General features: G+C 36.3%; 1 protein-coding gene across 11 annotated transcripts in view; it reads left to right on the top strand.

Moving 5' to 3' along the window:
* Nucleotides 1-13,882, top strand: part of EML1 (EMAP like 1) — a 123,847-nt gene that overhangs the window by 92,675 nt on the left and 17,290 nt on the right. For 6 of the 11 annotated variants that reach the window (XM_032112380.1, XM_032112375.1, XM_032112373.1 and 3 more), the window contains 5 exons: nt 1,212-1,238; nt 4,341-4,470; nt 8,597-8,746; nt 10,274-10,343; nt 12,580-12,690. In XM_032112380.1, coding sequence (XP_031968271.1) covers nt 1,212-1,238; nt 4,341-4,470; nt 8,597-8,746; nt 10,274-10,343; nt 12,580-12,690 — 488 coding nt within the window. The remainder of the gene's footprint in view (nt 1-1,211; nt 1,239-4,340; nt 4,471-8,596; nt 8,747-10,273; nt 10,344-12,579; nt 12,691-13,882) is intronic. The other 5 variants (XM_032112383.1, XM_032112379.1, XM_032112376.1 and 2 more) reach the window with 1 other exon arrangement.

Here is a 13,882-nt window from a genome sequence, read left to right as displayed (position 1 = left end):
AAAAAGGGCCATGTCTTCTTACTTCACATATGTCTTCTCTTTCAAAGCATTATTAAGGTTTTTGTAATTAAAGCAATGCCAAGTTACAGCTATGATGCTGTCATGTTAATGTAATCATCAAATGGTGCCCTCTACAACTGTTGAAGATTTCCACATCTGTCCCAAAGCCTTGTAATGTAATTAATCAAATTACAAATGAAAAGGTGGTTTGTTACTAAATTTGTGGTAATCTAGCTTTAATTTGAAAAGCACTTTAATATTTTCCAACTTAGGTATTATCCCTGCTGAAAGATTTTGAAAGTGAGACAGTAGGTGTAAGTGAAAGTAATGTTTGTCCTTGTCATTAGACAGTTAAAAATTTTGAAGAGTCTCAATAAAAATATGAAGCTGAGTAGTGTATATAACAGTTATTTTTGTTCTGAAAAGTCAAGGACAATTAAAATAAAGATTTATTTTAACAAATTAGGAAGGGGAAAAACCCCTGTTGATTTATCAGATGTATTGTATTATTTTTATGCATAGTTCTGTGACAGTAATCATACATTAAGCTGAAAAAGTTGGAGTTCTTTTGTTTACTGCATGGATTGATCAACATCCAACAAAGCTCTTAAGCCATATTTCAAGGTTTAGTGTAACTGATTTTGAAGTCAATAACACATTAAACTAAATAAACACTTTAGTCTCTTGTGACAGTATAATCATGGTTCATGTCCCTTCCCTGAAAACTGATGGTTTAGAAAAAGAAAACTTCCAATTTGCACAGAATATGCTTTCCTTGCCTAATTTTTCTCCTTCCATTATACTGTGTACTCAGAGGTATATGTAAATTTTTTTCTTCTGCCACTTTTCCCATAGATAAATGTCAGTAATTAAATAGGTGTGACACTACACTGGTGTCCTTCTTACCTAGAAAAAAATCCTACTGAAATGAATGTTTTTTTCTAAGGTTATACTTGTTATTTTACTTAAGTATATGGTTGCATAATGGAGCTTAAGCCAGTGTTTTAATGGTAGAACTAAACAGAGCCCCCTAACTGAGGAAAGCAGTTTAGAAGGTAATTACCCAGAGTATGGTTCAGTGTTTTGTCAAGCCCCAGGTTAGCCTGCAGCAGAATAAGACTGAGCAGCCTGTAGAGCAGGTATTTAGAGAGTTTATTGTATTCAAACACATCTTTATCTAGCCCTTCTGTCTCTGTCTCTGTAATCACAAGGGAAGCGCCGTGTGACACACTGCAAAGGTAGGCTTCACGTCCAAAACCTCATAGCTCTCGAAGCAAAATGGCTCTGGTGGGATAAAAGCTCAATGTATATACAGCTGTTTTCTAACTTGTGTGCATTTTGCAATGTTAAAACTTTTCTAGTTCTTTTGAGTGAAACAAAAGTGTTATATACCATTTATTATATGATCTACTGAATTATAACCCTCAGGTGCACTTATGCACTTAAGGTGGACTTATTCCTAAGAATTTGAATTAGAAAAAAAATGTTGAGAGAGCTATATGGCAACACATGGATGTTCACTGTGTTTGAAATGGCATTCTGCACTTTTGCTGAAATTCGTATAGAATTTGCCCCTTTGTTGGCTGTTTTGCTGTTAGCCTAATATGGTCATAGAAGCCTTTGTTTTTCCCTTGCTTTTTCTTACTGAGTAGATTGTAGATTTTTCTGAATGTTAAATAAACAGACCTAGGCCTTCAACTAATTTCTCATTGCTTTTTGCTCAGTGTCATAAAGCAGAGTTACTTTTGGTAAACATACCATATTGGTGTCTAAAGCTTTAGTTAAGTTGTAGTGTTAATATGCACATTTTTGATGCATGTTTATATCTGTGATCTAATCACAGATTTATCTGCTTTTTAGAGGTATCTATATCCTAACAGTTTTTCTACTAATCAGCATCTTTCAGCTTTGCAATAAATGTGAATTCCACAAAGCAAATTGTTTGTTCTCAAGGCAAAGTCTTTTAGAGAGTCTCTACCTCTGTGTATTCTTTGCACAAATTTATACCTGCAGTCAGTGGTGGTCTCCTTTGAAGATCCCACTGGCATTGATGCGTCTTCTTATTTCAGTTCATTAACCGTTAATTTATGCAACACCAATATCAAATTTACAAAACTGCAGATGTAAAAGATACATTTGTCTAAAAGTTTCACTGTTGGTCTGTCTTTTTAGCTTGATGATTGTCTGTCTTTACATCTATATCTTTACATTTAGAACTCTGCTGTCTTATAAACTTACTTAAGAAAAGTATGAAGAAAAGGATGGAGATTGGTTGTGTAGATAATTTATTTGGATTAGGAATTAGTAGAGATGGAATTAATATTACCAAAAGTTAGAAATAAATACACAATATGACTTCTATGCCTGACCTAATCAGCCTAAGTTCCTCTTTATAGTTAGGAGAGAGACACACACATTCTGAAGGCATAATTCATATACTTGTTGTAATATACATGGTATGGCTTACTGTACAGGTTAGTATGTATGTGCTGTTTCCTAGTCTTGTGTGACTAGGTCAAATGCTCCAATTCTACATGACTAAATGCAAGTTTTATGAGTCCTGTAAGCCTCAGGTGAGAAAAGCAGCTCAGTGAATTTAACTTTGGTTCATTCACAGCCTTTGACAAGTACAGCCAGTAGTTGTCATTGCTGAAAATCTGTTGATTTCCAGTGCGCCAGCATCAGCAGTATTGGCACGTGTTTGAAGCTCATTAAATAGATGCTGCATGCGCATACAAATAGTGCTGTAATGCTTTGCTATTTAATGCTCTGCCCTCTATTTTATTTTCCAATACAGATCTATTGGCGTAAATTTTTAAAAACAATTCCAATATTCTGTCATTTTAACGGTCATCTTGAAGTTCCAACCTTCTGTCACCATTATTTCATCATTATCCCTTCTTTTTAGCATTAAGCTTTCTGTTGTTTTCATTTTATGTATGCATTCTGTAAATGAAGCTAGAGAGACATAGCTGTAACTTTACTGTGACAGATCAGATAGATCTCCTTCCCATATGACTTCGTAAAAAGGCAAAATACACATCTAGTTAGGTAATACAGCATAGCTATGATAATTGTTTGTTCAATCAATAATTTTTATTAATTTAGTCAAGATTTGTAGCATATGCATATTTCCAATTTAAAAAAAACCTTAGCTTTCAAATTAAAAAGAACGGTAGTATATTTGTAATGATTCTTAACAATTCATAGCATAATTTTAACACTCCTAAATTGTATAATTTTTTTTTTCATTTACATGATTTTTGTTACTTTTGCCCTTCCATTTCCTCTGTGCCCACGATTATTCTGTCTAGTAACTCTACAGATGTCACTGACTCCAAAACTGCTTGATTCGCATGCGAACAAGGCTGAACCCCTTGATCTGCCGATGGAGCAGCAAGAGCCAGCACGTTCTGAATCTGGACAAACTTCATCAGAAGTTCACAGGACACCCACTTTGGCCTTGCCACTTCCCAAAAGTCCTAGTCAGACCTTCATGGCATTTCCCAGATCTCCTAGTTTTATAAGCCCCATGAAGTCCCCAAGTCAGTACTTCCAGATCTGTTATTAATCTCTGCTTCTCTCCCCCAAAAATATTTCTTACCAGTTCAACACATTACTTTTAGTGTTTCCTTCTAGAAATGTTTACTTCTGTCAGCCAATTGAGTTTTTGTAGCTTCTTTCCTGTATGTCATTTTCCTTTCTTTTAATGTCCTGTTAATGTTGTCATTCCTTTTTCAATGTTTAGTAATTCTTAAAGCACATATCTTTTCTGCATGTACATCAGCATGATTCCTCTTACTAATTGTTTGTGTTCCTTATTTCTAATGTATCTCTAACACTGTATCAAGTGTAAAGCATATCTTTACACTGGGATGCAAAGAATGCGACTGAGTGTTGGAAAATAATTTAGATGCTGATGCTCAACTGTAAACATTGATTAAAAAATAAAATTAATTTTAAGTGGCATTTCTGCGTTAATTGTAATCTTTGATGTATTCCCCTCCATTTTTAATATTTAAAAAATGTAATATTGTAGCATTTACCAAAAAAAGTTTCAATTTCAGACCTGTTTTGTAGTTCTTCATGACATTGTTTAGTTCTAATTCTGCTACTCAGAATATTTAGAGGAAGAAGGGACTTCGTATGTTTTTTAAAAATTCTGCTTAGTGATTATGATTTAGGAAAAAAAAGAACCTGCTAAATTTCTAAGTTTGATTTTGCATGTCATTCTGTAATTGTAATACACCAAACCGTTATGTGGGAAGGGATGGAGGAGCACTGGAATTCTCCCCTGATGGCTTTTTTGTGTAACAGTAAACATTTCTGACCTTTTGTAGAGGAAGGATACGTAAAAATGTTTCTTCGTGGACGTCCTGTTACCATGTACATGCCCAAAGAGCAAGTGGAATCTTACAATTTGGAAGCAAAAGTAGAACTACCAGCCAAGAGGCTTAAACTGGAATGGGTGTATCCTTTCTGTGCTGGAGGACTACTAGAAATCAATCATTCCTTAATGATTTGGGTTAAATAACTTTTTGAGCTAAAGTATAGCAGGATTAAGGGTTTATTTAATTGGTGAAGTGACATTCCGTTGAAAATAGGTGTTAATTTCTTGAGGCTGCTGTTCTTTACCTTGTAAAGTACAGGGTGGCAGCTTAAGAGAGATTTAGCTCAAATGTTGCCTGGAGGTTAAGTATGAAGCATGCTAATTAGCCAAAGATTAAACTAGGCATATCATAAGAATGTAGTGAGCTGGGATTATTAATTATGGTATGCATAAGACAAGCTCAGGTTTTTTTCTGGTTCTTAGCAGTAATTTATCATTTTAAACTGTTTTATAAAATGTACACCATTGTCCTTAAGAGGATGGTACATTCAACTTCAGCACGTGAATAAGCCCTGAACTGAGTAGTGCTGTGCAACTGATACATGCTTAGCCATAAAGTTTATAAAATATCATATATGAAATAATATTTGAATTTATATCTTAAGGGGGCTTACACACCAAAAATACCGAACAAGCAGATTTTTTCCACTGACTTCTATGAGTGGACATAATTGCAAAAATCTAACTTAAAAGAAATCAGTGTTTCATTACATACAAAAGTTTTCATATTTCACTTTTAAGTATAATGATAAAATATATTCTTTATTGAAAAAAAGGACGTTTCACTTTTGTATAATCTTATTACATATAATAGATGATTCAAGATTAAATATAAACACAACAAGATCTGAGTCTATTTGTAATATATTATCTTTATTATCTATATTATCATTATCTTTAGAGAGATGATGTCTTCACAAGGTTTTCTGTTTTAGGAAAAAGACTTTTTTGGTCACAAACAATGAAAATAGGAAATTACTTTGTCTTCATAAAAAAAAGACAGACTGCATATAGTCTTTTTCAAAGTTGTATAAATAGAACTGCATGTGGTTTCAGAATGTTCAGAGAGTTTCCAAAAGTCCCTTTGTATTCACAAGAGATTAATGACAGATTTAGTAACCATTCTTATTATTCCTATTGCAGCTGAGCCTGTAGGTTCTATGCCATTCTGCTGGAACTGCATAGATAATGCATGCACAAATAAGTGAAGATGAGTTAAAAAGACAAAAAATCCATAAAATTAATAAAACAGGTGAGATTAGAGTAGTAAATGCTGCTTACAGCATTTTGCCATCTAACTGTTGTACAAGTTCTCACCATTTCTCACAACAGAATTGAATGATGTCTTTTGTAGCTGTAAGGAGCTCCTCGCTCTGGGGGCCTAAGGATGATACAGGAGAAAGTGTTAGAAAACTTGCTGAAATAACAGAACACCCAATGATGAAACAAAGCAGAATGTCATTTGGCAGCATGTAGGTGGAGCTTGACGTCAATATTTCAGACTATTATAAGAAATTATAATTAGGGTAGGTCATGATTTCAGTCTCATTAGTTTCTCACTTAAGCTTATTTAAATGACTGAGCATTTGCCAGATGGACTATTATTTTTAGTTTGAATATTCATATGTCCTTCCAGGTGTGTGTCCGTATACCCAGCAGAATCCTCTCTATTAAGGTTGTCTATGAATAGAAAAGGTGTGAATTAATAAAACGATCTAACTAACCCTAAATGGTTATTCTAAATGGTTATTGAGGAGGAGGTGTTTTTTTTCCAAAAATACTGTGCTAGCTTCTTCAGTTTCTAATTTATTTGCAGTTAAATCCAATAATGATAGCCATACTTAATATTTAGAGCAATGACTAGGTATATGGAAGGTTTAGAAAAATAATTTAAAATAATTTTTAAAAAAGAGGGAGAAGGTAATGCCCACTTTACAGGCTAACAAGGAGAAGAAAAGCTGTGAGCAGGAGCATAAGATAATTTAAGAAGAAAGACTAAGATAGCAGAAAACCAAGCAATATTGTAGACATTCTTTACAGCTGAGTTGGAGAAGCTGCACTGTTTGATTGGAGGGTAATGGAACTGGAATAGGAAAAAACATCTTTGTAGCAGACGCATGTCTAGCTGTGGGAGTACAGCCAGAAATGCTCTATAATGTAAGAATGGGGATAGGGAAACAAGATATTGGAGGTGGCATGGACAAATGGAAAGGAAAGCAGACTATGATGAGAAACAGAAGGAAGAAAATCTAATGGGTATAGATTTCAGGGCATACCAGAACCCTAAAGGGGTGTTACAGTCACATTAGCAGCTGCCCAGGGAAGCTGAAAAAGGTTCACACCTTTGATATATTATCATATATATTAGGACTTGAAGAAAGAAAAATGCTGAGTGATGAAGTGTGAGGGGGGCTGGAGCAGAGGTGGAAAATCCAAGTGAGAAATCAGCACTAGGGACATCAGGGCGGGAGCAGTGGCCTGCCCAAATCCATTTGAGAGCAATTCTCTTGGCAAGAAGGAGGATTGAAACAAAAACTGCAGGCCAAATGAAAAGAAAAGGTCAAGGTAACAGTCCCTGAAGTGCCAGCTCAGCAAATCCAAGTCGAAGCCACCAAATCCGAGTGTGGGAAACAGTGAGGAGAAGGAGGGATCAACCCCAGGAGTTTGCATCTGAGAAAGAAGGCTGATAGAAAGAAATTGAGTGTTTGACAACAGCAGTCATGTGAAGGGTTGAATGCAGCATTGTTCCCCACAGGAAGAATAGTAAAGAAAGGAGATTTTCCCTAAAGAATGTAATCTTTCCCATATAATGGCTATTTTTTGCACTGAGATTTGTTCCTTGTGAACGTCTGTGTAATGTTAAGTTCAATTCCTTACTCTAACTTCAGCTGCTGGTTCACTATAAATGTGATTATGCATTGTTGAACTAGGGAAATATTACATTGGCTTCCGTAATGGTATCTGGCCTGAGGAAGAAAAATAAATTTAGACAAATAAAGCATTGTCCAGCAATCTAGAGTAGTAACACCAAGCATCACAGACAGATTCAGATTGATAGTAAATTCTTTGTAATTGAAGATATTGATTGTTTCAGTGTCATCACATTTTAATATCTCAAACTTGAAGAAACTTTGGCTGAGATGTTTCATTTTATGAGGCTAAAAGCTCTGTTTCTGAATTCACACTTTGATAATTGGGTATGCAGCACTATTTCTATTGCATTTATAAGCAAAATCAGCAAGATGTTTCTTCTAAAATAATTTAAATACATTAACTATTGATCTTATTATTTCAACATTAACATTACTATTTGAGTGGCTTATCATTGACCATACAGGATAGTGCACAAGTATCTTGTTTAGATCATGTAATTGGGGTTTCATTATCTCTCCATATATTTTTCACAGCCAGTTTCTCCATATTGACTGCATTAGAATGCACTTCTGTTTTGCCAAGATTCTGCTAATGCTGTTTCTTTCTGTTCCCATAAAAAAAAAGAAAGCTAAAATAGTTGTAGTCCCTAATGACACTTCAGAAGAATAAAACTACAAAATTTGGCTGAATTAACATTCAGTCTAAATGAGATTATTATTCCTGTCATTTCACTGAATTAATTTTAGATTCATGTTGATATGACTAGCATCAGAATCTGGGCCACTGCCTTTTAAATACTACAAAAATAAATGGAAATGGATGATGTAACCCTTTTATGGTTTTTATCCATCTGGCTGGTCATGTCCACATTAATGAAATCAATCAACCTGCGCACAGGGTAATGCAATCAATCCTCGTGTAATGCAGGGAGATGTGCTGAACGACTTATTAGTGTTTCTATCAAGTCTAATTTTTTATTTTAATTAGTTAAGCAGTGTAAATAGTAAATACACCTGGGACAAAATTAGTATTGCCTTAGTCTGGAGTTTATCAAATTCTAGAGGATGCTAAAGGAATAGTACGTCTGCAAATTCCCACATTCTTTGCTATGGATTTTTTATAGGATATGTAGGTTTTAAAGTCTGCAAAGTGCTTCAGCTCTTGATTGTAATAAGGCAAAGAGTTCTGAAGGTTGTCAAGTAATAAAGCCATGCTCAATCCAAGAGATGCAGACTACAAGGACAGAGAATCCATCTTTTTTTTTTTTTTTTTTCTTGTTTTTAACATTCTTCATTGATAGACAATGTTATTGCAGCTTGACCAACATGCTAGCTATGGATATAGGGGTCGGGACTGTCGCAGCAATCTCTATCTCCTGCCGACGGGAGAGACGGTGTACTTCATCGCGTCTGTAGTTGTGTTATTCAATGTCGAAGAGCAACTTCAGAGACATTACACTGGTCATAATGATGATGTGAAGTGGTAAGTCATCTAATAACCGTTCTTTTTTTCTTCATTAAACAGTATTTGAGATAGATCCACTCATTTTCATTACTCTTCTTTTAGGATGATTGAACATTATCTTCTTCTTCAGAATCTTCTCCTTCCCATTTTTAAGTAAGGTTGAATTATTGCCCTTCACCAGGGCTTGGGTGCCCAGTACAGTTCCTTTAGGTTCAACCTAACCAGCAAAATAGTTTTAATCTCACCTGTGGTCTTCCTGGTAGTCTTTAGGCTGCTGACATCATGGCAGATAAACTAGACTATAAGCTAGATTTGGTTTGTCTGCTGCCATGCACACATGCCAGATTGGGCTTCAAAGTGATTTAAGTGTGTTGAAGCTCAGAGGTTACTAGATACCGGCAAATATCAGAAATATTAAACTGAAATCTAAATAAACATATGGTTTATCTTGATGGTATCAGTCTGCTTGCACAGTGTAGCTGAAAAAGAGCACCTGGATTATCTGATGGGCCCTAATGTATGAAATGAGTTCAATACCCCTTCTTTAGATTAGGCATTATGAAACACCCATTGTCCCTTAAAGCCAAAAATAGGCCTGATAACCAAATCTGCTTGAACTGTGAGCATGTTTCATAAATTGAATTATTTGTATAATCTGGTTGTTTTACAAGGAGATTTTTACCTTGGACCTGTTCCATCTCATTTCCTTCTTTCAAATTTTCTGTCTCTAGATATTTCAAAGCTTTCAGGTTTATTGGAAAGAGGATACCTTTCTGGTTTGTAAAGCTAAATGAATTATAGCCACAGTTCATTTTGTGTGGTACTTGGCCTCTAGAACTGCATGCAAAGCAGATGCAGTGAAAAAAGAATTCACAGGATTTTAGGACAAAAATAGACTGTACTCCAGACTTTATTATAAATTTTAGGTTGCTTTTCTTAGAGGCATCAGTTAACATTGATCACAGTTTTTAAAACCTCAGTGTTAATTTTAAAATTAAAATTCCTGATTTCTGTATCCTTTCTTAATAAGGGACTTCTTTTACTTTTTGAAAAGCATTAGAGAAAGTTGGTGTCTCCCTATAAAATCACTGAATATCTGGTCATACATTCTGAAGAACACTGTTAGAGTGGCTACATCTATTTGCTCTGGGGGCTGTCACTAGACAGCTCTGATGGGACTGACCAGATCTCTGCAGCCTCTGACTAGAGATACTGAAGTTCGGTGGCTTGCTCAAACCAAAACCTTGTACGCTGCACTCCTTTAAACCTAGGTGAGGTGAATCCCACACAAGTGAGCCTGGGGCTTGTTTGATACATGCATTGAGGTATTAGGACAAGTAAATTACTGCCTTCTTCAAAGGGAAGAAAAGTTTTTTGAATAGAAGAGCATGGCAATTGTTTTGTCAGTTCTGTTTTTATGTAGTTAAGGTTACACGTATGCTGTGTGCTTCATATGACTAAAATAGGGCTATTTATTAGAAGTTCAGGTAATAGCTTGTTTAAATAGATAGTCAATAGCTTCGTTTGGCCTCTTCTCTTTTTTAGCCTGGCTGTTCATCCTGACAGGATCACTATAGCAACAGGTCAAGTTGCAGGGACATCCAAGGATGGGAAAGTAAGTGGCTGCTTTGCTGATGTATAGTTGTTTATATTTTGTAAGAATATGTTATTAGGAAGATACATGCTATATTCTTTTCCTGTTGTAGTTAAATTGCTCTTACATTTTTGGACTGAACCAAGCAAAACTTAATTTGAGGGTTTCTATTGCACACTATCACAGTTACCCAGTTCTATTGTCAAGACTGGTCAATAGTTTCTGGTTCCATGACTCAGACAGACTGAAGATAAGTTTGGAGCTGGTCTCTGAGAGGCATGGAGGGATAAGGCTGCAAAGAAGACCTGAGAGGGCAGAGGGGTGTTGGGAAAAGGAAGACATTAAATTGTGCAGTATACAACTTCATTTCTGATCACAGCTGCCAAAATCAATCTACAAAGAATGGGTTTGGGTTGTTTGCTGAAAAAAACTGAACTTTCACTCTTGCCATCAACTAGGCAAGAATATTTTTCTCTCTATTGCCACCTGTATTATTGTAAGCTTAGCTGTAAGCTAGGACTTTATTTGAACAGAGTAAGATGAACCTTGCTCCAAAGAGCTAACAAAAGGGAAAAAGAATGGGAGCAAGCAGGGGCAGTAAAAACCATGAGGAAAAAGTTACTCAGCAGAGTATGCAGCTGTTGTCACAACCAAACTATTGCAAACTTTTTGGCAGATGCCAAAGAAGAATTTTGGGATAAAAACTGGGTTATCAATATGCTGACTACTTTGAGTGTTGTGATTTAACCCGTCAGCAATTAAGTACCACACAGCCACTCATCCACCCCCCACACCACTCAGTGGGATGGGGAGGAGATTGGAAAAAGGATAAACCCTGTGGTTTGAAATAAGAACAGTTGTTATTGTTATTAAATTTTAATTAGATAACAAGAACAAAAAAAAAGACAACAAAAAGAGAGAAATAAGACCCAAGAAAGAGAAATTATGTACAATACAATTGCTCACCACCCACTGACTGATGGCCAACTCGTCCCCCAGCAGCAATTGGCCTCTCCTGGCCGGCTCCCTAATTTCTGTGCTGGGCATGATATTCTGTGGTATGGAATATCCCTTTGGCTGGTTCAGATCAGCTGTCTGAACCATGCTCTCTTCTGGCTTCATGTGCTGCTCCTCACTGTCAGAGCATGGGAAACTGAAAAGTCCTTGACTTAGGGTAAGCACTGCTCAGCAACAGCCAAAACATCTGTGTTATCCACATTATTCTCATCCAAAGCACAGCACTGCACCAGCTATGCAAAAGAAAATTAACTCTATCCCAGCCAAAACGAGAACAGTGAAAAAAAAAAAGAAATACCGGTTATGCAATGTAAGTTTTATATAAAGATAACTTAGCTGAGCAACATAAACCATTAATTTTTATTGTGTGTTGGAGCTTTTTTAACTTACCATTGGATTTATGAAATAAAACCCAAAAGCTTGATGCCTGTGCTTGAGAGGAATTTGGTGTATAGGTATATAAAAACCACTTATATAACCTAGGTACTGTTGTGGCCTTGGGGCTTTTTTATATATTTTTATTTATGTTGAAGGACAGTTTCGCTGCTTGTGAGCAGCAAAGACTCCACCAGCTTTCCCGGGCTGCCCCCTGGTGTCTGTGGGAGGCATCGCGGGGCTCCCGGAGCCAAAGGCTGAGCGAGGGGAGGGATGGAGGGAGGGGGGACCACGGAGCTTTCACAGGGAGTTGGTCTGGAGCCAGGATGTATAGCTGGAATCTTATTTACAAAAATCAATCTTGTTCTGATTACTGTTTTAAAGAAGAGTTTAAACATAAAGTTATTTTCCCCAGCCATTTTCATGATGTTAAAATGAATTACATTTTAAAAATTCCTAAGCTTCTTTTCACACTTTTACCTTTTACATTTACCGGAGTTATCTCAGTAGGTACAGTTTAAACTGTTCCTGGGCCTACCAGCAAATCCCATGTCACAAAGTCATCAACTATGTTCACTTCATGATGACTATCTCAGTGGCCATGAACTTCAGTGAACTAACTGAGGTCAGTGGGACCTGAAGTGCTGTACACTCTGGATAGTCAGTCCCAGATATTGGTCCTAGGCACAGTAATCAGCAGACTATTTGTAGTTTGCTTACAGGGGTGACTCTAGAGAAGTTCTGATAATTTTCATACCTTCAATTGTGATAATTTCTTTTTTCAGATGTATTCTCTTTTTAAAAATCCTGATGGGTTTTTGCCATCATTGTTTCAGCTGATTCTTTTTCCGTGTGTGTTTTATAGCAATTGCCACCACACGTGCGTGTCTGGGATTCTGTAACTCTGAATACGCTGCATGTCATCGGAATGGGGTTTTTTGACCGAGCTGTCACTTGCATTGCTTTTTCTAAATCTGTAAGTAAAGTAAATGAATAGTCACATTAAGGCTGTTTGCTGGAAAGATCTTCGAAATCTTTCAAATTTAGGTGACCAAAACAAACTTCCAAGCTGTCTCTTCTCTCAGGTTCCTCTTTAGAGGAGGAAAGCTTGCAGCCCACTTGTTTCCAACAGTTTAGGTTGCTATTAAAGTTAACAATATCTCAGCAGTCTCGGAGATTTACCATATGCTTAAAATAAACTGCAATTAATTTCTTCAGCAGCTGCAAAAATACTTGTGTACTTGAAATTTCAGCATCCCTACTTTTCTTGAATCATCCTATTCTGTTTCTTCCTACATAAGAAATTTACTCTCTCTGCACCTTTTAACCCTCTCACTGTGCCTAAAGTGATTGATAAAAGACTTTTAAAAAATGGAGGCTCCCATAGGAGAATCAAAATCTTTTGCTTAAAAGCAGCGAAAGCATATGGAGAAAGGATTGTAGAAAGTAAAATCCTGTTGTTTGCTTGCTGGCATTATCATTTGAACTCTAATCTATCAGAGAGATAAACAAAATATTTATATGCTGATATAGGCAGCATTTGAGTCCTATATAAAAACTTGAGTCTGTGATCTGGCACGTGCAAGCATCAAAGCGTGCCATGTACAGCAGAATCTGTAAGCAGTGTATGTGGTGGTGTCTGGTTATCTTGACAGCATTTTTAAATAGGAGAAGACTACCTGGTGTACTCCCTAGGCAAAATTTACTTCAGTGAAAGTTTCTACAAAGAATTGAAATCCATTGATGACTATGTTTATAGAAAGTAGAAAAGAGAGGGGTGTATTGGGAGAGCTAGTTAAGAATACAAAGGTGAAAGCTAACACAGCTCGACATCACCTTTGAAGGATAAAAAGGAATAGCAAGCAAATGCTCTGTAAATATCCCCCTGGAGGGAAATAGGTGCGTAATAACAGAGGAGCACTATTGGCATTTGCCAGAAGAAAGCAAGTGTTTAATATGTTTGCTTTGTGATTTTGTCTTGGCCTGTTCTGAGCATCACTTCCCATTCTGTAGCAGTACTTCTCTCATTTTAGGCAGCCCTCTCTTCAGGTTTCTTAATCCTGTCTCTCATGGGTTGCCTTGGCACAGTTGTTTTTGTAGTTGTGTCTGATGTGTATTGTGGGCCTGAATCATCAGGATAACAACCAAGCAACCTCATATGTAAAAAG

Source organism: Corvus moneduloides, chromosome 6 (assembly GCF_009650955.1).
Source record: "Corvus moneduloides isolate bCorMon1 chromosome 6, bCorMon1.pri, whole genome shotgun sequence".
Lineage (NCBI taxonomy): Eukaryota > Metazoa > Chordata > Aves > Passeriformes > Corvidae > Corvus > Corvus moneduloides.
This window is presented reverse-complemented; position numbering and strand designations above follow the sequence as displayed.